Below are 16,406 nucleotides of genomic sequence, written 5' to 3'. Positions count from 1 at the left end.
AACTATAGTTGGGTCCAGAGATCTGTAACCAACTAGTCTTCCACATGGAAGACCTTCTTGTGTTGAGTTGTCACAATTTTTCCAACGTAAAGGGCGCTATAATTCACGAACCGCTCTCACGACACGACCGCTCAACGTAGACCTTTTCGCAAATACCGGGGCGTATGAGGGGCCGTTTATGACTAAATGAGCAAACCCATATATATAGGAGCAAAACCATATTATAAGAGCAAAACCATGTATATAAGAGCAAAACCATATATGTAGAAGCAAAACCATATATATATGAGCAAACCCATATATATAGGAGCAAAACCAAATATATAAGAGCAAAACCATATATATAAGAGCAAACCCATATATATATATAGGAGCAAAACCAAATATATAGGAGCAAAACCATATTATAAGAGCAAAACCATATATATAAGAGCAAAACCATATATATAGAAGCAAAACCATATATATATGAGCAAACCCATATATATATAGGAGCAAAACCAAATATATAAGAGCAAAACCATATATATAAGTATATAAGAGCAAAACCATATATATATAGGAGCAAACAATATATATAAAAGACCACCGAAAGATCAACGGCAAATATATAATCGATGCAAAAATAAATATAAAGGATCACAAACTCAAATAAAAGGCAACCACAAATAATATTTAACATCGCCCTCTATATTGGACGTAGTTTCATATTATAAGACATGTGCACCCATATTATATAAAAGACATAAAAGTCTCATACAAAGGACGTCAACGGCTGTCAAAGGTTAAAATCGGGAACGAAAATCACCGAGCCGTAAATTCAGCCTTTGTCTGGCACTTGGTAATCATTGCGCACGTTTCGCTGGGAATGGGAAAGGGAGAGGGGAACCGACACGTCGCGACGGCGTGACTTTAATTGTAATTAATTTGTTTAATAATTGAATGAGATTTTTTATTTATTTTGCACGGCATACTAGCTTCTGAATATTCAATCAAATACCTGTTGATCCTGGCCATCATATTAGGGTTGTTTATAAAATTTCCTGTGCCCTTACTGTTCTTGCTTTACTTTTGTACATGTACTTATATTATCTATTTGACATACTGTCTACTTGTATTTGTAATTGTTTAATGGCCAAATAAAGAATAAGAATAAGAACCAATGAAAGTAAAGAAAACATATGACGTTGCTCCAATGTCGTCCATACATTAGCAAAGTAAATGGCGGACTATCTCTCTTCTTCTTCCTTTAAAGTGCTGTTTCAGAAAATTTGAAGATTACCTCACAGCGTAAAACCAAAACTTTTAATATTTCGAACACACGGTGTAAAAAGGTTGGATAGTTGATTTATAGTTTTTGATTGTGAACAATTTTCCTAATTTGTTTTTACACTATAGTATCATGGAGATAGAATTGAAGAGAGGAATCGCTGTCGGTGTACGTGCAGCATGCACACTGATCAGATCGGATCGGCTGCCCATTTCCAGCTAGCCCGAGTGCTAGCGTCGGTCAGTCACGCCTTCGCGACGCGTCGGTCACCCTCGTCTCCCTTTCCCAGCGAAACGTGCGCAATGATTACCAAGTGCCAAACAAAGGCTGAATTTACGGCTCGGTGATTTTCGTTCCCGATTTTAACCTTTGACGGCTGTTGACGTCCTTTGTATGAGACTTTATGTCTTGTATATGGGTGCACATGTCTTATATATATGAAACTACGTCCAATATAGAGGGCGCTGTTAAATATATTTGTGTTTGTCATTTATATTTGAGGTTTTTGGTCCTTTATATATATTTGCCGTTGATCCTTTGTATATTTTCGGTGGTCTTCTATATATTTGTTTTGATCATTATATATTTATTATTTTGCTCTTAAATATATTGGTTTGCTCTTATTGGTTTTGCTCCTATATACGGGTTTGCTCCTTTATATATGGGTTTGCTCTTATATATGGGTTTGCTCCTATATATATATGGGTTTGCTCATTTAGTCATAAACGGCCCCTCATAGGAGCGCGCGCGTAAAGCTTGGAATTAGGTGCATTGTGGTCTTGCTGGTATCCAAATTTGATCCATATATATCCCACAATGCACCTCATTCAACAGTCTGCGCTTGCGCATTGGTATTTGCGATAAGGTCTGTGCTGCTTGCTGTTCATGAGTGATAGCGCCCTCCACGTTGGGAAAATTGTGATAAATTAGCACGAGACAAGACTAGTTGGTTAGCCGTCCCAACTGTAACACTCAAGTTGGCAGGATCCGCACAGTGCACACACAGCAGGTACACACACACGCATCACGAAGAATCACGTTTTAACACCCCTTCTTTAAATGTATAGACCCAATTATAAATTTAAAAGCCAAAATTAGTACAAAATAATCTTGATTTGAAACATTTTCAGTGAATGTTAAATAATCCACACAAAAAATCTAGTATATGGATCCTTACATAGTTATACATAGTTACATAGAGTAGAAAATGATGAACTTTTCAACAGCACAGAATCCTCCATTATGTGTTAGGGATCTTTTTTCTTACACTTAACCTATGACATTATTACCCATCATCCTTTCGTTCTCTGCCATCTTGGTTCGTTATTAAAAATGGTTAGTGAATGAGAAGGTTAAGTTAAATCCATCTAAATCTAGGAAATTGAAATACAAAATGCACTTGAAAAGGAGTTCCATTTATCTTGAAAGTGCAAATAATAATATCCTGTCTTTATTTTTATATTTTATAATTTTCTTAATGACAAACGGAGACATTCAAAAGAACGCTAACGCTATGTCACCCGGGTCCCGGCCTTCCGTAGAGCTGGAGAAATCCGCACTCACTGTATTTCTTTTTGGATACCTTTAACAACGGAGTAAGGAAACAAACTTTAGCCCTATATTCATTTGAATCATGCTCGATTAGTGCTCTAAAAGTTATGTTTAACTTCGGAAGGATTTCGTTGTCCTGCCATCAGTTTTTTCACCTGTCTGTAGTGTATATAAACTTTAATTTTAAATATAAAGTATTATTAACAAAAAATATAAACACCGAACGAAGATTAGGTTAGATAACGACTGAAAAAGTAGGTGGTATGGATTAATGATTCATTAAATTATGGATTTGCATTTTTATGTCATTCTTAATCTTGTACCAGTTCGCTCAGTAAGCACCGGTATGTTTTACCTTTGTTCGTTGTGTGGTAACGGTTAGCTTTTTAGCAGCACTATACATCGTAGCGTCATACGTTATCGACCCTCATATGTTTTCGGTCCCCAACTTTCATTCCCGTTTACCACGAGATTGTGCAAGCTGCACCGGTGACAGAAGCTATGCAGTTTACTCACGGTCTGTATTTTCATCAGGCTTAATCATGCTGAGAATAAAGTTTCCTGTAGGTAGTGTAGTTGGTTATGCTCAAACATTAATAAATGATTGATTTTTGGTACTAATCATTGGTGCATTATTATGCCAACATTCAAATGAGTCAAAGAAACATCATCCAACCTCGACAGTTCAAAACAAAATTGCTATCTGCTAGATTGAGTTTCATTCTGCTTTAGTCACTAGATGGATCACGTGAGGTGGTTACTATTTGGGATTCTATGGTGTGCAAATGTGGGGAAAATATTCAAATATTTTAAGTGAAAATGACAAAAAAAATTGTTTTATTTATTTACTACATACTGTAATAAATTCCGATAAGCATAATAAATATTAAGTCTACATTAAAGAGAGAGAAAGTATCATAGATTGGTTTCTTATTTCCTGAAACCGTCCAAACATTACTGGTCTGAAATGGGGAAAAAGGGATTGTTATGAAGTGTGTGTGCTTCAAGGGGGGTGGGGTGTTTTACTTTCATGCCTTATGATATCTCTGGATTCTAATATAGTAGCCATAATGCCTTAGGACAAAAATGTAATTAAATTTGTTAAGTAGTGATTGAATAATATTTTTGATTTATTTTGCACGTCATACTAGCTTCGGAATATTCAATAAAATACCAACCAATGAAAGGTGTGAAAACATGACGTTGCTCCAATGTCGTGCATGCATAAGCACTGTTAATGGCGGACTGTCTCTCGCAACGTAAAACCAAAACTTTAAAAATTTCAACACACCATGAAGTGTAAGTGTTATTGTTGAAAAATTGGATAGATGATTTGAAAAAAAATATTTAGTTTTTGATTGTGAACAGTTTTCCTGTTATCCTACTGAAAACACATGACACCAGGATAATATATGTTATGGTAAGCACATTTTTGGCTGAGGCTGAGGCCGCAGTAGCCCCACTTGTGTGGCAAGCTGAACCCTAAGCCACACGTCCACACCATTCCCTCATGCAGCTAAGAAATAAAAAAATTACTTTTCTACGAGCCACCCGGCAGTATAAACCTGGCTGAATGTGTTCACCTAGCTTGCTTTGTGTGTATTGAAAAGTGAAACAAATAATATTTTAAAAAAGAAATTTTTAACGGTAACTTTGCTACCTTTCGCTGACTCTAATTTCATCGATTCGTGCACGGCGCAGCCGTCTTGGAATATGCGAATCAGCATGACGTCATCGGCCTGCCGAGCTGTGGACATGGATCCGTGAGGGCGCGAATACAAATCAACGGCTGTTTTATGTGAACCAAGCTTGTGTACTTTTTACGCGCACGTGCTACATAGCTAAGGATTCAGCTAGCCTTGGCCACACAAGTGGGGCTAAGGCCGCAGCTGAGCTAGTAAATATAGTAATGTATGCTTCAGCTAACTGCTAACAAAGGATAAGCATGCTTCATAATCATGGAGGGACGGGGGAGTACCACTTACATACACATACAGAATGCACACTCTCAATCTGTGCCCAAGTCCCAATTCCTACCAAATTTGAATTAACTAAAATTCTAGGAGTAGAACTATTACGGTTTGGTCCGCAATCGTCTCCCGATACGGGAGACGATAGCAGACGAAACCGAAATAGTTGTAGGAGTAATGCAGTACCATCCATGGATGGGCAGATGGGTTTAATTCTGCAGGACTTTGAAAGCACAGAGTTAGGTACACACTCACAGTGTCAAGTGAATATCCATACATTGTACCGTTCTACCTCCATGGTTCCACGGATACAAATTATACAAGTTATATTTCATGAAGGCGGTGTGTCTTTCTGTTCCATTCGATAAAACTTTCACTTTCTATTTCCTGAAAATCCTCCCGCGAAAAGTTCCAACTTGTAGACTAATTTGCAAAAGCTGACAAACAAATATCATGTTGTACTTCTCTGAAAATGTGAAATTATAACTATTTTGGTTTTGTGTTTTCTTGTTTAAATAGGCCAAGCGTACAAAGAAGGTTGGTATCGTGGGGAAATATGGCACACGCTATGGTGCCTCCCTACGTAAAATGGTGAAGAAGATTGAGATCTCACAGCACAAGAAATACACCTGTGTCTTCTGCGGCAAGGTAAGATAGATCTTTTACTGACTGCTGTTGTCTTGGACACTATTTGTAATTGTCAAAGACTAGCCTTCACAGTTGGTGTATCTCAACATATGCATAACATAACAAACCTGTGAAAATTTGAGCTCAATCGGTCATCGAACTTGCGAGATAATAATGAAAGGAAAAACCACCCGTGTCACTCGAAGTTGTGTGCGTTTAGATGGTTGATTTCGAGACCTCAAGTTCTAAATCTGAGGTCTTGAAATCAAAACCGTGGAAAATTACTTCTTTCTCGAAAACTATGGCACTTCAGAGGGAGCCGTTTTTAATAATGTTTTATACCATCAACCTCTCCCCATTACTGGTCACCAAGAAAGGTTTTATGCTAATATTTATTTTGAGTAATTACCAATAGTGTCCACTGCCTTTAAGGAAATCATAGGTCTAGAACTACATGTAGGTCTAGAGCTACATGTAGGTCTTGCTAGATGAGTTCGTTTACGTCTGAATAAAATCCAACTCGGTTAAGGAGAATGGACAAGAAAGTGTGGATTCGTGGATTGAATGTACAAGCCGAAGGCAAGAAATCGTAATCACGAATCTACATTTTAGAGTCTATTCGCCGACTTGGGACTATTTCCCCCAATCTTTGTACTTAGTCAGACAACGTTTGGTCACATGCATAACTATTTTGCAAAATATTATAAGCATATTGTGTAGTGCTTGCAACTTGAGTACAATGGCTATATTAAAATTGTGTTATTTACTGAAGTAAATTGTTAAACTGGAAACAAAATTTTGACTTTAAAATATAACATGTTTTTAGCTGAGTTTTTCACATCTTGTTTTTTGGGGGGAAAGACAGTAATTTTCAAGTTGAACTATTACTTTAGTTTGTTTATCGACTGTAAATTCGTAACAAATCTACTGATGCTTGTTATGGATCTACAGTTGAGCAAAGACAAAAAAGACATTCTCGGATTAACATGCCGCTGTTCTACCAACTGGCTCTCGAGCTGGTATTCCTATCTAGGTCTTTGTATTTTCTCAGTATCTTTGTACGGGGAACGGGGGCGACAGTCAGAAGCCAAAGATTGGCAAAGTAGGGAGACCACTATATAGGGCTAGATAGCACAGATACTAGAGCACCCGTCACGTTAATCTGGAGGTTGTTGGGTCTAATCTTGCTCTATTCAGTTTTATTTTGTTCAACGCCAAATTATTCAGCTAATTATTTGCAGGCTTTCAACCAAGCTGATGGTTTCAGTTGTCATAACAAAGTGTATTGTTCTGACATAACTTAAAGCCATTATACACTTTCGGTACAGACACAAAATTAGAAGTTCACAGATTTACAAACAATTCACAGGGTTTACAGAAGGTAATGGTGAAAGACTTATCTTGAAATATTATTCCATGAAATGCTTTACTTTTTGAGAAAACATTAAAACAATATTAATTCTCGATAGCGAGAATGACGGATTTGTTTTAAACACATCATGACACGGCGAAACGTGGGGAAACAAGGGTGGCCTAAATTTTCACAGGTTTGTTATTTTATATATAAGTTGTGATACACGAAGTGTGGGCCTTGGACGTTACTGTTTATCGACAGTGTCCAATGGCTTCAAGTTATAATAGTGCTTTTTTCGTTACTTTTTAAATTTTGTGGCGTGTGGTTTTAATTATTGGCTGGTCCTTTTTTGTGGTTTATATTTTAAGAAATGTTGTAATGCTCTGGTTATTTCTGCCTCTTGTTTAGAGCTTTTTTAAAGGCAGTGGACACTATTGGTAAATGTCAAAGACTAGCCTCCACAGTTAATGTATCTCAACATATGCATAAAATAACAAACCTGTGAAAATTTTAGCTCAATCAGTCATCGAACTTACGAGATAATTCCCATTACTTGTCACCAAGAAAGGTTTTATGCTAACAATTACTTTGAGTAATTACCAATAGTGTCCACTGCCTTTAAAGTGTACAGCGCCTTGGGGTCCAGTCTTGGATGTAAAGGCGCTTTATTACCTTTATTTATTTATTATTATTTTTTTTACAAATGAACGCATTTCTCATTTCTTTTAATCTGTAGAACACTCTGTTTGGTAAATAATTTTTGTTTTATTATATGATTTACTTGATAGGATGCCATGAAGAGAAAGTGTGTTGGTATCTGGCACTGTAAAGCTTGCAGGAAAGTAGTTGCTGGCGGAGCATGGGCTTACAGGTAAGCATACTTCACTACCATATTGTAGGCCAAAAGTAAATTTGGTCAACCATAGCTAAATTGCCGGATGAAATTGTTAAATGTCGAGTGGAGAGATTTGGCAAAAGACCAGTCACATGCAGGGATAGTGTGGATTTCTGTATTGTATTGGATTGAGATTTATTAATAATTATGATATGTTTCTATTTATTTGATCTACAGCACAACTGCTGCAGCAACAGTCCGAAGCGCTGTTCGTCGCCTCAGGGAAATGAAGGAAACATAAACTTTGTTATAAATAATATTGGACTTATAAACTGGATTATTCTCAACGCAGTTTTCATGTGGGATTCACAGCCGATGATCTACCATCATGTTGTTCAACAACCTCTGCCTGGCCAACCATTTGTACGTGGTTCACAGCGCAACCCTTAAGGTCAACCAGACTCATTGTCAAGTTCAGCAAAAATCAGTTGGTTGTAAATTTGTAAGAAATAAATCAACAGTTTGATCTTGAGGGAAGCGAAACATAGGTGTCAATTGTTTCTTCTTTTTTTTGTCTGTGTTACTCAAAGGTAGGGGCATAGAATGGCAACTACATGTACTCCATAAGAAGCTGCTTGACAGGCAGCGCTAATGTGGGGGAAGAGGAGGGGGACAATTTAGCACTTAAATTTGAATTCCACAGACTGTCGTGACAGTCACATGATCAGGGTCAAGGTTTTACGAGAGACAGTTGAACACCCATACACAATTCTGAATGGATGTAATTGGTACCAAGGTTAGCTCATCTGGAGGTTGTTTTGCAGAATGCTTGCCAGAACCATTTGACATGGCTGCCAATCTGTCTCTGAGAAATTCAAATAATGATCTGAGGAATTCAAATAATGTAAGCGGTACATTGTGACTAAGCAAGTCGTACCAGACATTATTCAAACTTGAAAATGGCCTAATATAATCGTGATACTCCAGGACCAATCATTTGTAGACAACAGATTCACAGATGCACAAAATGTAACGCAACATAAATATTTCAACACTTATATCGGCTTCTAATATAATATTTAGATAATACCCAACGTTTCAGGCGAGTCAATCTTCACATTGCCTCAAAAGTAATAACTTGTTTCCAAATAAGGTTATCTTGGTTAGAAAAAAACAAAGTTAGTTAAACTAATCTTTAATCAACAATTGAACATGCATGTGCTTGCCTTCAGAAGTACAAAACTACAGGAGTTGTTTATAAGGGAAAGAGTCTCATTGAATGTGAGGTGGTTAGGAATGGGATTAAAGTTGTGTAAAGCTTCATCTACAACAGTAATATATCGGACAATGATTCTGGACGGTTACTCCGACATACCTATGTTTCAACGCCCCGTAGCATGTAAATCTTCAGGTTTTTTTTTTAAACATAGGGTTGGCGGAATATAGAGCAGCCAACATTCTGGATTCTATGTTTCTAAGATTTGATCTTTGATTTTGAATTGGCAAAACTTATAACGACCCTTGCAATGACCCCAGAACTGGGGTTGATTTCATGACGAGCTTAGATCAGGTTTAAAGGGTTTGGGTACTTATTGTAACACAAAACACAATTTTCACATCAAAAACATACACAGTTTGAACATCATAATGATAGAAAGCTTCGCTTAAAATATTACTGGCTGAGGTGCTGTAGTTTTTGAGAAAGGAGTTAAACAAGTTTTAAATACCAAAACCGCTTAACAATTTTTGTCACAACAAATTTCCCTGAACCAGCGGACAACTTTTTTGGCAGCACTTTGGAGTGATTTCATTTGATACTTTTTAAAAACAGTTTCATAAATACATCAGTTAGTCCAAACATTGAAGTATAATAATATAAAACATAGGATTTTTTTCTTCTAATAATAAATAAAAATAATAAAACAATTTGTACAAAATAAAATATGTGTTAAACAAGCAACGCCATTCTTGTAAAATTACTTCTAATTCAAATTTACAGTAATATCAAGTTTGAAAATACCTCAACCTATAGTATTACAAGTTCATCAGATAATTAATCTTTATAAAATGTACAATGAGAGTGTCAATACATGATTTGTTGGTTTGAAGCGCATAATGGCAACTTATGATATAATGATGAATAATTAGTCAATACTAGTTATTCAACTCACTGGGATAACATATTACCTGTATGTACATTCCTGTCAATTGAGTTTGGGGTAGCAATTCCAAAGTATATTTGTTTCCAATGCTACTGATGTACCATATTGTTTCATCTATACATGTATACTGTACATATAATTTTTTCTATTATAATTATTAGCATTTTGTTTTTCTTTTTTTGGGGGGGAGGGGGGTTGAGGGATTCTTTCTGCATGAAAGAGATTTCACATGCGGATTCATTAACAATCTTAAAAACCAGTACAAGTGAAATCATTATTCCTCAAGTTATCTAAATTATCAAAGCTGACTTCAAAATGCCAAGTGATATTCAGATAAATACAAAATAAAAACAGGATCTTTATTCCTTTTTACCACTGAGCCAAGATGTAAGAAAGCCAATACCATAACCACTTTTACTTCTAGTCTTTCCTTCATCTTTTTTCTCCTCCCCGGACACCTTCCCTTCTTCCAATTCTTCCCTGTCCAATATTTCAAACTCGGCACTATCAGAATCCATAGTGACAAGTTTTGGTCGTTTAGCTGACTTGGTACCTGAGGCGTAATGAGATGCTTGTCTTTGCTGCTGTTGTGACTCTTGAGATGGTTCTGAAGCTGACGAGACGTCATCCTGAGACCCAAACTCTTGAAGCTTGGTCAGGGCATCTGTCATTAGAGACTTTACTGTATGAGAAAGTAGCATGGCAGCTGCAGGTGGAAGAGACACAGGGGATGGCTTGTCTGCCTCTAAGCTCTGTCCACTAGAGCTGCCTTCAACATCAGGGAACTCTAAATCACCCACCAGGAGCTCCTCGTTGTCAATTTCACTGGACTCTCGGAAATGCGTGGGATCAAACTTGATGGACTCGGAGGACTCTGGTGTTAGGTTCTCCTCTTCTACACTTGATTTTGAAGGAGCTGGTGGTTCATTATCATAAGGTAGATCTATTTCAAGTTCATCAGCACTCTGATCAAAGGCTGTGTTGTCAAAGGACGGCACTTGTGAAAGACCACCCATGTAGCTTGCAGGCTCAGTGTCCGTAAATTCTGTAAGTTTCAGAGTAAATTTTTCATGTTTAGTCAAAGTCAAACTGGAATCCAATACATAGATTTCAGTGTTCGAGCCTCTTACATTCCAGTATTTTGTTGTATCTAAAATATATAACGGTAGACAATCTAAAAGTTCAAGCTCAGATTGGTACTTTAAAAATAAAGTCGCATCCCCTTAATACGATCCCTGGCTGCTGCTTCCCAGGTTGTATCATAAATTTTGACATGCTCCCTGGCTACTTGACAGTAAGCTTGGGCGATATCTCGATATAATCGAAAATCGTGATACCATTTCTTAAACGATTACCATATCGTCTTGATTTTTATTAATCGAATTATCGGCATATCGTGGTTTTGATGAAGTATCACGATGTCTTCCCTAATTGAGAAGTCTTGCAACCACAACGGGCTGTTTAAAAAAAATTTATAAAGTCCAAGAACCAACCCCAAGATTCCCCAATTGAAAAAAATACCATCAAACACTTTAGGCCCAGGCGGTCTCCCACAGACACTTCAGAAGTAACACAATGTATCAATTACCTCCCCTGTGTGGGAGTGGGAGCCTTGTGCGCCGCCGAACTGCAGACCACAATGGGATCATATTACACAAACCACAACCCATCCACAACCATTTTATGAATGAGAGGTCACCCCATGTGCTTCATGGATGCTTATTGGTATAACCAACATAGGCCTGGATAGCTCAGTTGGTAGAGCGCTGGTACTTTAATCTGGAGGTTTGTTCAAGTCCTGATCCAGTCAAATTTGCTTTGTTCACCCCAAAACAATATTTATTTTAGCCTTAAAGCCTTACCATCATCCGTGTTTAAATCCAGTGACATGCCTTTCGACATGTTAGAGAGACCACTGAATATCCCAGATGATCTAGGTGTGTATCTGCCTGCAGTAGCAGCATGGGCTAATGCAGCATCTACTGATGGGCCTGGTGAGGGACAGAATTCATCCAAGTCACTATCACTACTGCTATCGATGTTATCGCTGGAATTAGCCCTAGCTCTTGCTGATCTCTGTTGGGCTGGAAGGAACAAAACAATCAGGAAATTAATGTCAACCTACCAGTAAAGCCCCGTTCATGCGAATGAATTTTGACGTCACATAAATTATTTGCATCAAATAATTCGCATCAGTTTACATGTGCTCAACTCTTTCAAAACATTCACCGCTGACAAAATTAACTTGTATCATATGAACTAACTCTTAGGTTAAGTGAGCAGAGAAAGTGTGCAACACTCTTGAGAGAATGAATTCATGTCCATGTGTACTTGGAAAATGTGCTTACATCCGAGCTTTTTCTCTCTACGTGGGCTGTCAATGCTGTGATCCAACTGCTGTAGTATAGGTTCTATACGCTGGTAAAGACGACCACTGATGTTGTGATATTCTAAAGCTGGCCACAGCAAAAGACCAGTAACTATAACAAACATAAAGGAAATGAAAAGTGGTTACAAAAACAATGTCAGCTCAGTACACAACTGTCAGGTTAATAAAGAATTGGATAATCACATCCTCAAAATAATGGTAGTTTTACATAATGAAATACCTCTAGCTGAGTTTTGATCTAATGGTGATGAGGCACTGGGTGGATTTCACAAAGAGTTAAAACTAGTCTTTTCTCGACTTAGGACGAGTTTGTCTTAACTTAGGACTAGCCTTACATTTTGGGTATCTCCTAGGACTAGTCCTAAGGTAAGACTAGTCCAAACTCTTTGTGAAATCGACCCCAGAATTACATGTTTGGTAATTGTCAAAGACCAGTATTCTCACTCGGTGTATCCCAACAAATGCATTAAATAACAAGCCTGTGAAAATGTGTACTAAAATTTATTTGAGATTCAAACTATCAGTTTTGTTTTGGATTAATTTAGTTCTATTTGTTTTTTCAGTCCACACTTTAAGTGTAAACGTGGAACCACTGTAGTAATGTACCAATAGAGCTACAACATCCTGTTTGTATTGGTGAGCTAGCTGTAAGGATAGAGACTTACCGATGATGAATGATATAAGAGTTCCTGAGATCTGATGGCCGATGGCTGCTAGTGTTAAACATAAACCACACACGTACAAGCAAAACTGTAGGGGAAAAATTTGGTTTACATAAAGTAAAAGTAAATTCGCAAGACAAATACACATTTAAGTCCACAGTTGGAAAACGTGTACAAAACCAATGGGAGCTCTGTTGCAAAAAAGTTAGTATTCACAAAAGATGGACAATGGGAGGAGTTCCACTGTTGCAGGTGTATACAAACTTGTGTGTGAGTTGTAGTATCCAAAGATTAGTGGACTCTAGAAAGACATCATGACTGTATTATTTACATGACTCTATAATATAAATAACATCATATTGATGAGTATCCTCTAGATGAACAATTTCCATGCAAATTTCCCTAGGCCAATTTTCTCTTTCTTGATTATCAACATTTATATGAACAAATTTAAACTCATAAAAAAAAATTAAAAAATTGAAGAACAAACTTCCATCAAAATAATGTTTGCTGAACTTAATATTTTTCTTCAAATGATGTGTATTGAAATGATTACTTAAAAAAAATATATAAATCAATGTTTCCTTTTAGAAAACCAATTCTGTACAAAATGACTCCATGTGTTTGAAAGTTGCAAAGGATTATAACTAAATACCTTAGAGGGATAATCCTGGCGGAATCCCCATAGTTTGATATTCAGCCTGTCTAGGGTAACCCACAGCTTGGCTATATGCTCACACAACTCTGGAAGACTTTGAAGATGGGGATGAACAGGTGTCCAACTGATGAGAGATAAAAAACTGAGAGTCCATAGAAGGCACTGGACAAATTTGGTAACTGTCAAAGGCTAGTATTCTAACTCATGACTATTGATGGCGCATGTGCACAAAGGCTACTTTTTGGGTATAAAGGGAAACCTAAACTAGCTGTTGCACGTTTTAACATAAAAATTGTACCTTTATCAGTCTCTATTTTCATTAGACAACCCAACTTTCCTTTTCCCTTTAAAGCCATTATACACTTTCGGTAAACAGTATTGTCCAAGTCCCACACTTCGTGTATCACAACTTATATATAAAATAACAAACCCATGAAAATTTAGGCCCAATCGGTCATCGGAGTCAGGAGAAAATAACGGGAAAACCCACTCTTGTTTCCACACGTTTCTCCGTGTCATGACAGTCTTTTAAAAAATATGTAATACTCGCTATCGAGAATTGACATTGTTTTAATCATTTCTCAAACAGTCAAGCTTTTCATGGAATAATATTTAAAGTCTTTCTTTCACCATTACCTTCTGTAAACCCTGTAAGTTATTTGTAAATCTGTGAACTTTTTTTCTTCTTTTCTATACCGAAAGTGTATAATGGCTTTAAAATTTATTGCGACTGAATCTTGAGATTGTTGGATGGACAAAAAATTGATTTATTACTGTTACAGACTTACCCCTCTTCGTCTTCGTCTGGCTTTTGGACTAGAAATAAATAATGAGGAAGTCAAACAGATTAACTCATTGCATTTAAATGACATACATGAATAGCCTTGTCCACAAGGCTCTTTACGCAAGCACGGGCCCGCTCTGAATTCACCATGTAGCTTTGGACGACTAACTGCATAGATACATAGTCTATGTACTGGCCGGTCCATAACAATCCTTGATACAGTGGGGTCGAAGCATGGTTTTCAAGGTTTTCAACCTCGGTATCAAGTACTGTATATCAAATACCTAGTACCGTGCCAGTACACGTATCTATGTAGTTTGTCGTTCAACGCTACATGGTGAATTCAGAGTGGGCAGCCAGTGCATGCATAAAGAATACATGAAGGCCAACCACCAACAATTTCAAAAAGTGAATCTTGACAATCTATTGTTCAATTTAAGTTTCGTCTGTTCTGACTTTAAAAGATTTTACAATGATGAACAGGCCTGCAACACTGCTTACTAATGAGATGTATCAGCAAAAACTAGCAATACTCAAATAAGCTACACTTCCTAATTTACCTCTTATTTCTGGCCAAACTCGAGTACAAATGGTCTCCATGGAAACAAAGACGATACCTGAGACAGCTGCCACAAAGATGATCCTGTAATTCGTTGCAACAGCCATCCTATTTATGATATAAGGAAAAATAGCATAATCCTTACACTGCATTGGGGTCAGGTTGGTACAGTTGTTTCCCAGTCTTTGACCTCTGTGGACCCCGGTTCGAACCCCACCTCAGACTGCCGGAGCCTTGCGTGTGAAACTTTTGTCACACTCTCTCTCCCATGTTAAAAGTTCTATGCGGGGGAAAGGGATGCATCATAGTTTTTACTTCTAAGCAACAATTGAAATAAACCAAAAGTATGCCTGGTGATTTTGAAGGATAGTTTAATTCATTCTTCTCAGCCTTCCTTTGGTGGAAATACAAGTGAATTTAAAATTTTCAAAATATTCTGCTTTAGGATCTCCCCTTATACTAATGTAATAGTACGCCAAGGGTAACCATAGGCCTTGGGTACTCCTACTAGAACTATCTCAGTTCTAGGAAGGAGTAGGCCTTGGGTCACAGTCTGTGTAAAGAGAAGATGACAAGGAAATGTCAGTTTAAAATGTTGGGTTATATTACATTTACAATACATACATGTTGGAGCATGAAGCAATAGACCGATCCAGTAGGCTCCGCCCACGAGGCACGTGTGAGCAAGAACACGTGGGGCTCTCCACTGCCTTTCTGCACAACTCTGCCGTGCGCCCCAAAATACACGCACGCATGTTGGACCTTAGTGTCGGACCTTCGTTGCGTTGTAATTGGTCAAGGAAAAGTTTCCATATGGCGCCACCACTTTTTCATTCGATATGAAATAATATAGTATCTAATTTACCTCAATGAGATATCTCTTTTTGTAAAAAAGGGTGAAAAAGTGGTGGCGCCACACAGAAAGTTATCCTTGGTCAATATGCAATGGGGCAGAGCTTTAATGGATCGGTTTATTAAACTAGAGGAAAATCCCAAATGAGCAAATTCCACACAACTAAGACTAGTTTAGGAATAGAGTATTGAGTGGAAGTAAAGCAGTTGCACATGGCAGTGGCAGGTAGAAATTTGCAATTTTAAACAAATCCCCCAGTTGTTACTTATGACAATGATGACTTAAACACCGATTTGCTCACTTGTTAATATTGTTTGTTTTCTACCTCTTGATTGTTTGTTTGAACTGACATAATGACAGCATATTATTCATTAAAACAAAAATTGGAGTGTACTGGGGTTATCCCTTTCTTCAACAAGCCTAGTGGGCTAGTGCAGTATAAATTCCACTAACAAAATAAACGTCCAACTACTAACTAAAAACTAAGCTCACCATAACAAACCATTGACACAGAGAACCATCACTGCGCTTCGGACGGGTTTCTCCCACACAAGAAGGCTCTGCACTGACATAATAAAGCTCTCAAAGGGACTAAGAAACTCCCTCAACTTCTTCTCTCGTAATCTGACCTCCGTTTCTCGCTCAAATGCCTTCATTTCACTATCCGAAATGTATTTTTTGACGGTAGTTTTGGCTTTCTCCTCCAATTCTTCGTCCATTGTAAATACGTAA

At 37.5% G+C, this 16,406-nt stretch overlaps 2 protein-coding genes across 2 annotated transcripts; one reads left to right on the top strand and one right to left on the bottom strand.

The window, feature by feature from the left end:
* The first annotated feature begins 2,531 nt into the window (after positions 1-2,531).
* On the top strand, positions 2,532-8,150 carry LOC117299905 (60S ribosomal protein L37a). The gene is made up of 4 exons (XM_033783496.1): positions 2,532-2,605; positions 5,311-5,439; positions 7,561-7,643; positions 7,845-8,150. The coding sequence occupies exons 1-4, from the start codon at positions 2,603-2,605 to the stop codon at positions 7,906-7,908; spliced, it is 279 nt and encodes a 92-aa protein (XP_033639387.1). The 5' UTR covers positions 2,532-2,602; the 3' UTR covers positions 7,909-8,150.
* Positions 8,151-9,961: 1,811 nt separating this feature from the next.
* Positions 9,962-16,406, bottom strand: LOC117299904 (reticulophagy regulator 3-like). The gene is made up of 8 exons (XM_033783495.1): positions 16,167-16,406; positions 14,823-14,929; positions 14,267-14,294; positions 13,476-13,602; positions 12,824-12,908; positions 12,118-12,249; positions 11,632-11,853; positions 9,962-10,814 (listed from the first exon to the last, which is right to left on the bottom strand). The coding sequence occupies exons 1-8, from the start codon at positions 16,391-16,393 to the stop codon at positions 10,129-10,131; spliced, it is 1,614 nt and encodes a 537-aa protein (XP_033639386.1). The 5' UTR covers positions 16,394-16,406; the 3' UTR covers positions 9,962-10,128.

The sequence above is a fragment of the Asterias rubens genome, chromosome 15 (genome assembly GCF_902459465.1).
Source record: "Asterias rubens chromosome 15, eAstRub1.3, whole genome shotgun sequence".
In the NCBI taxonomy this organism is placed as follows: Eukaryota; Metazoa; Echinodermata; class Asteroidea; order Forcipulatida; family Asteriidae; genus Asterias; species Asterias rubens.
Note: the sequence above shows the minus strand (reverse complement) of the source record. Positions and strands in the feature narration are given on the sequence as shown.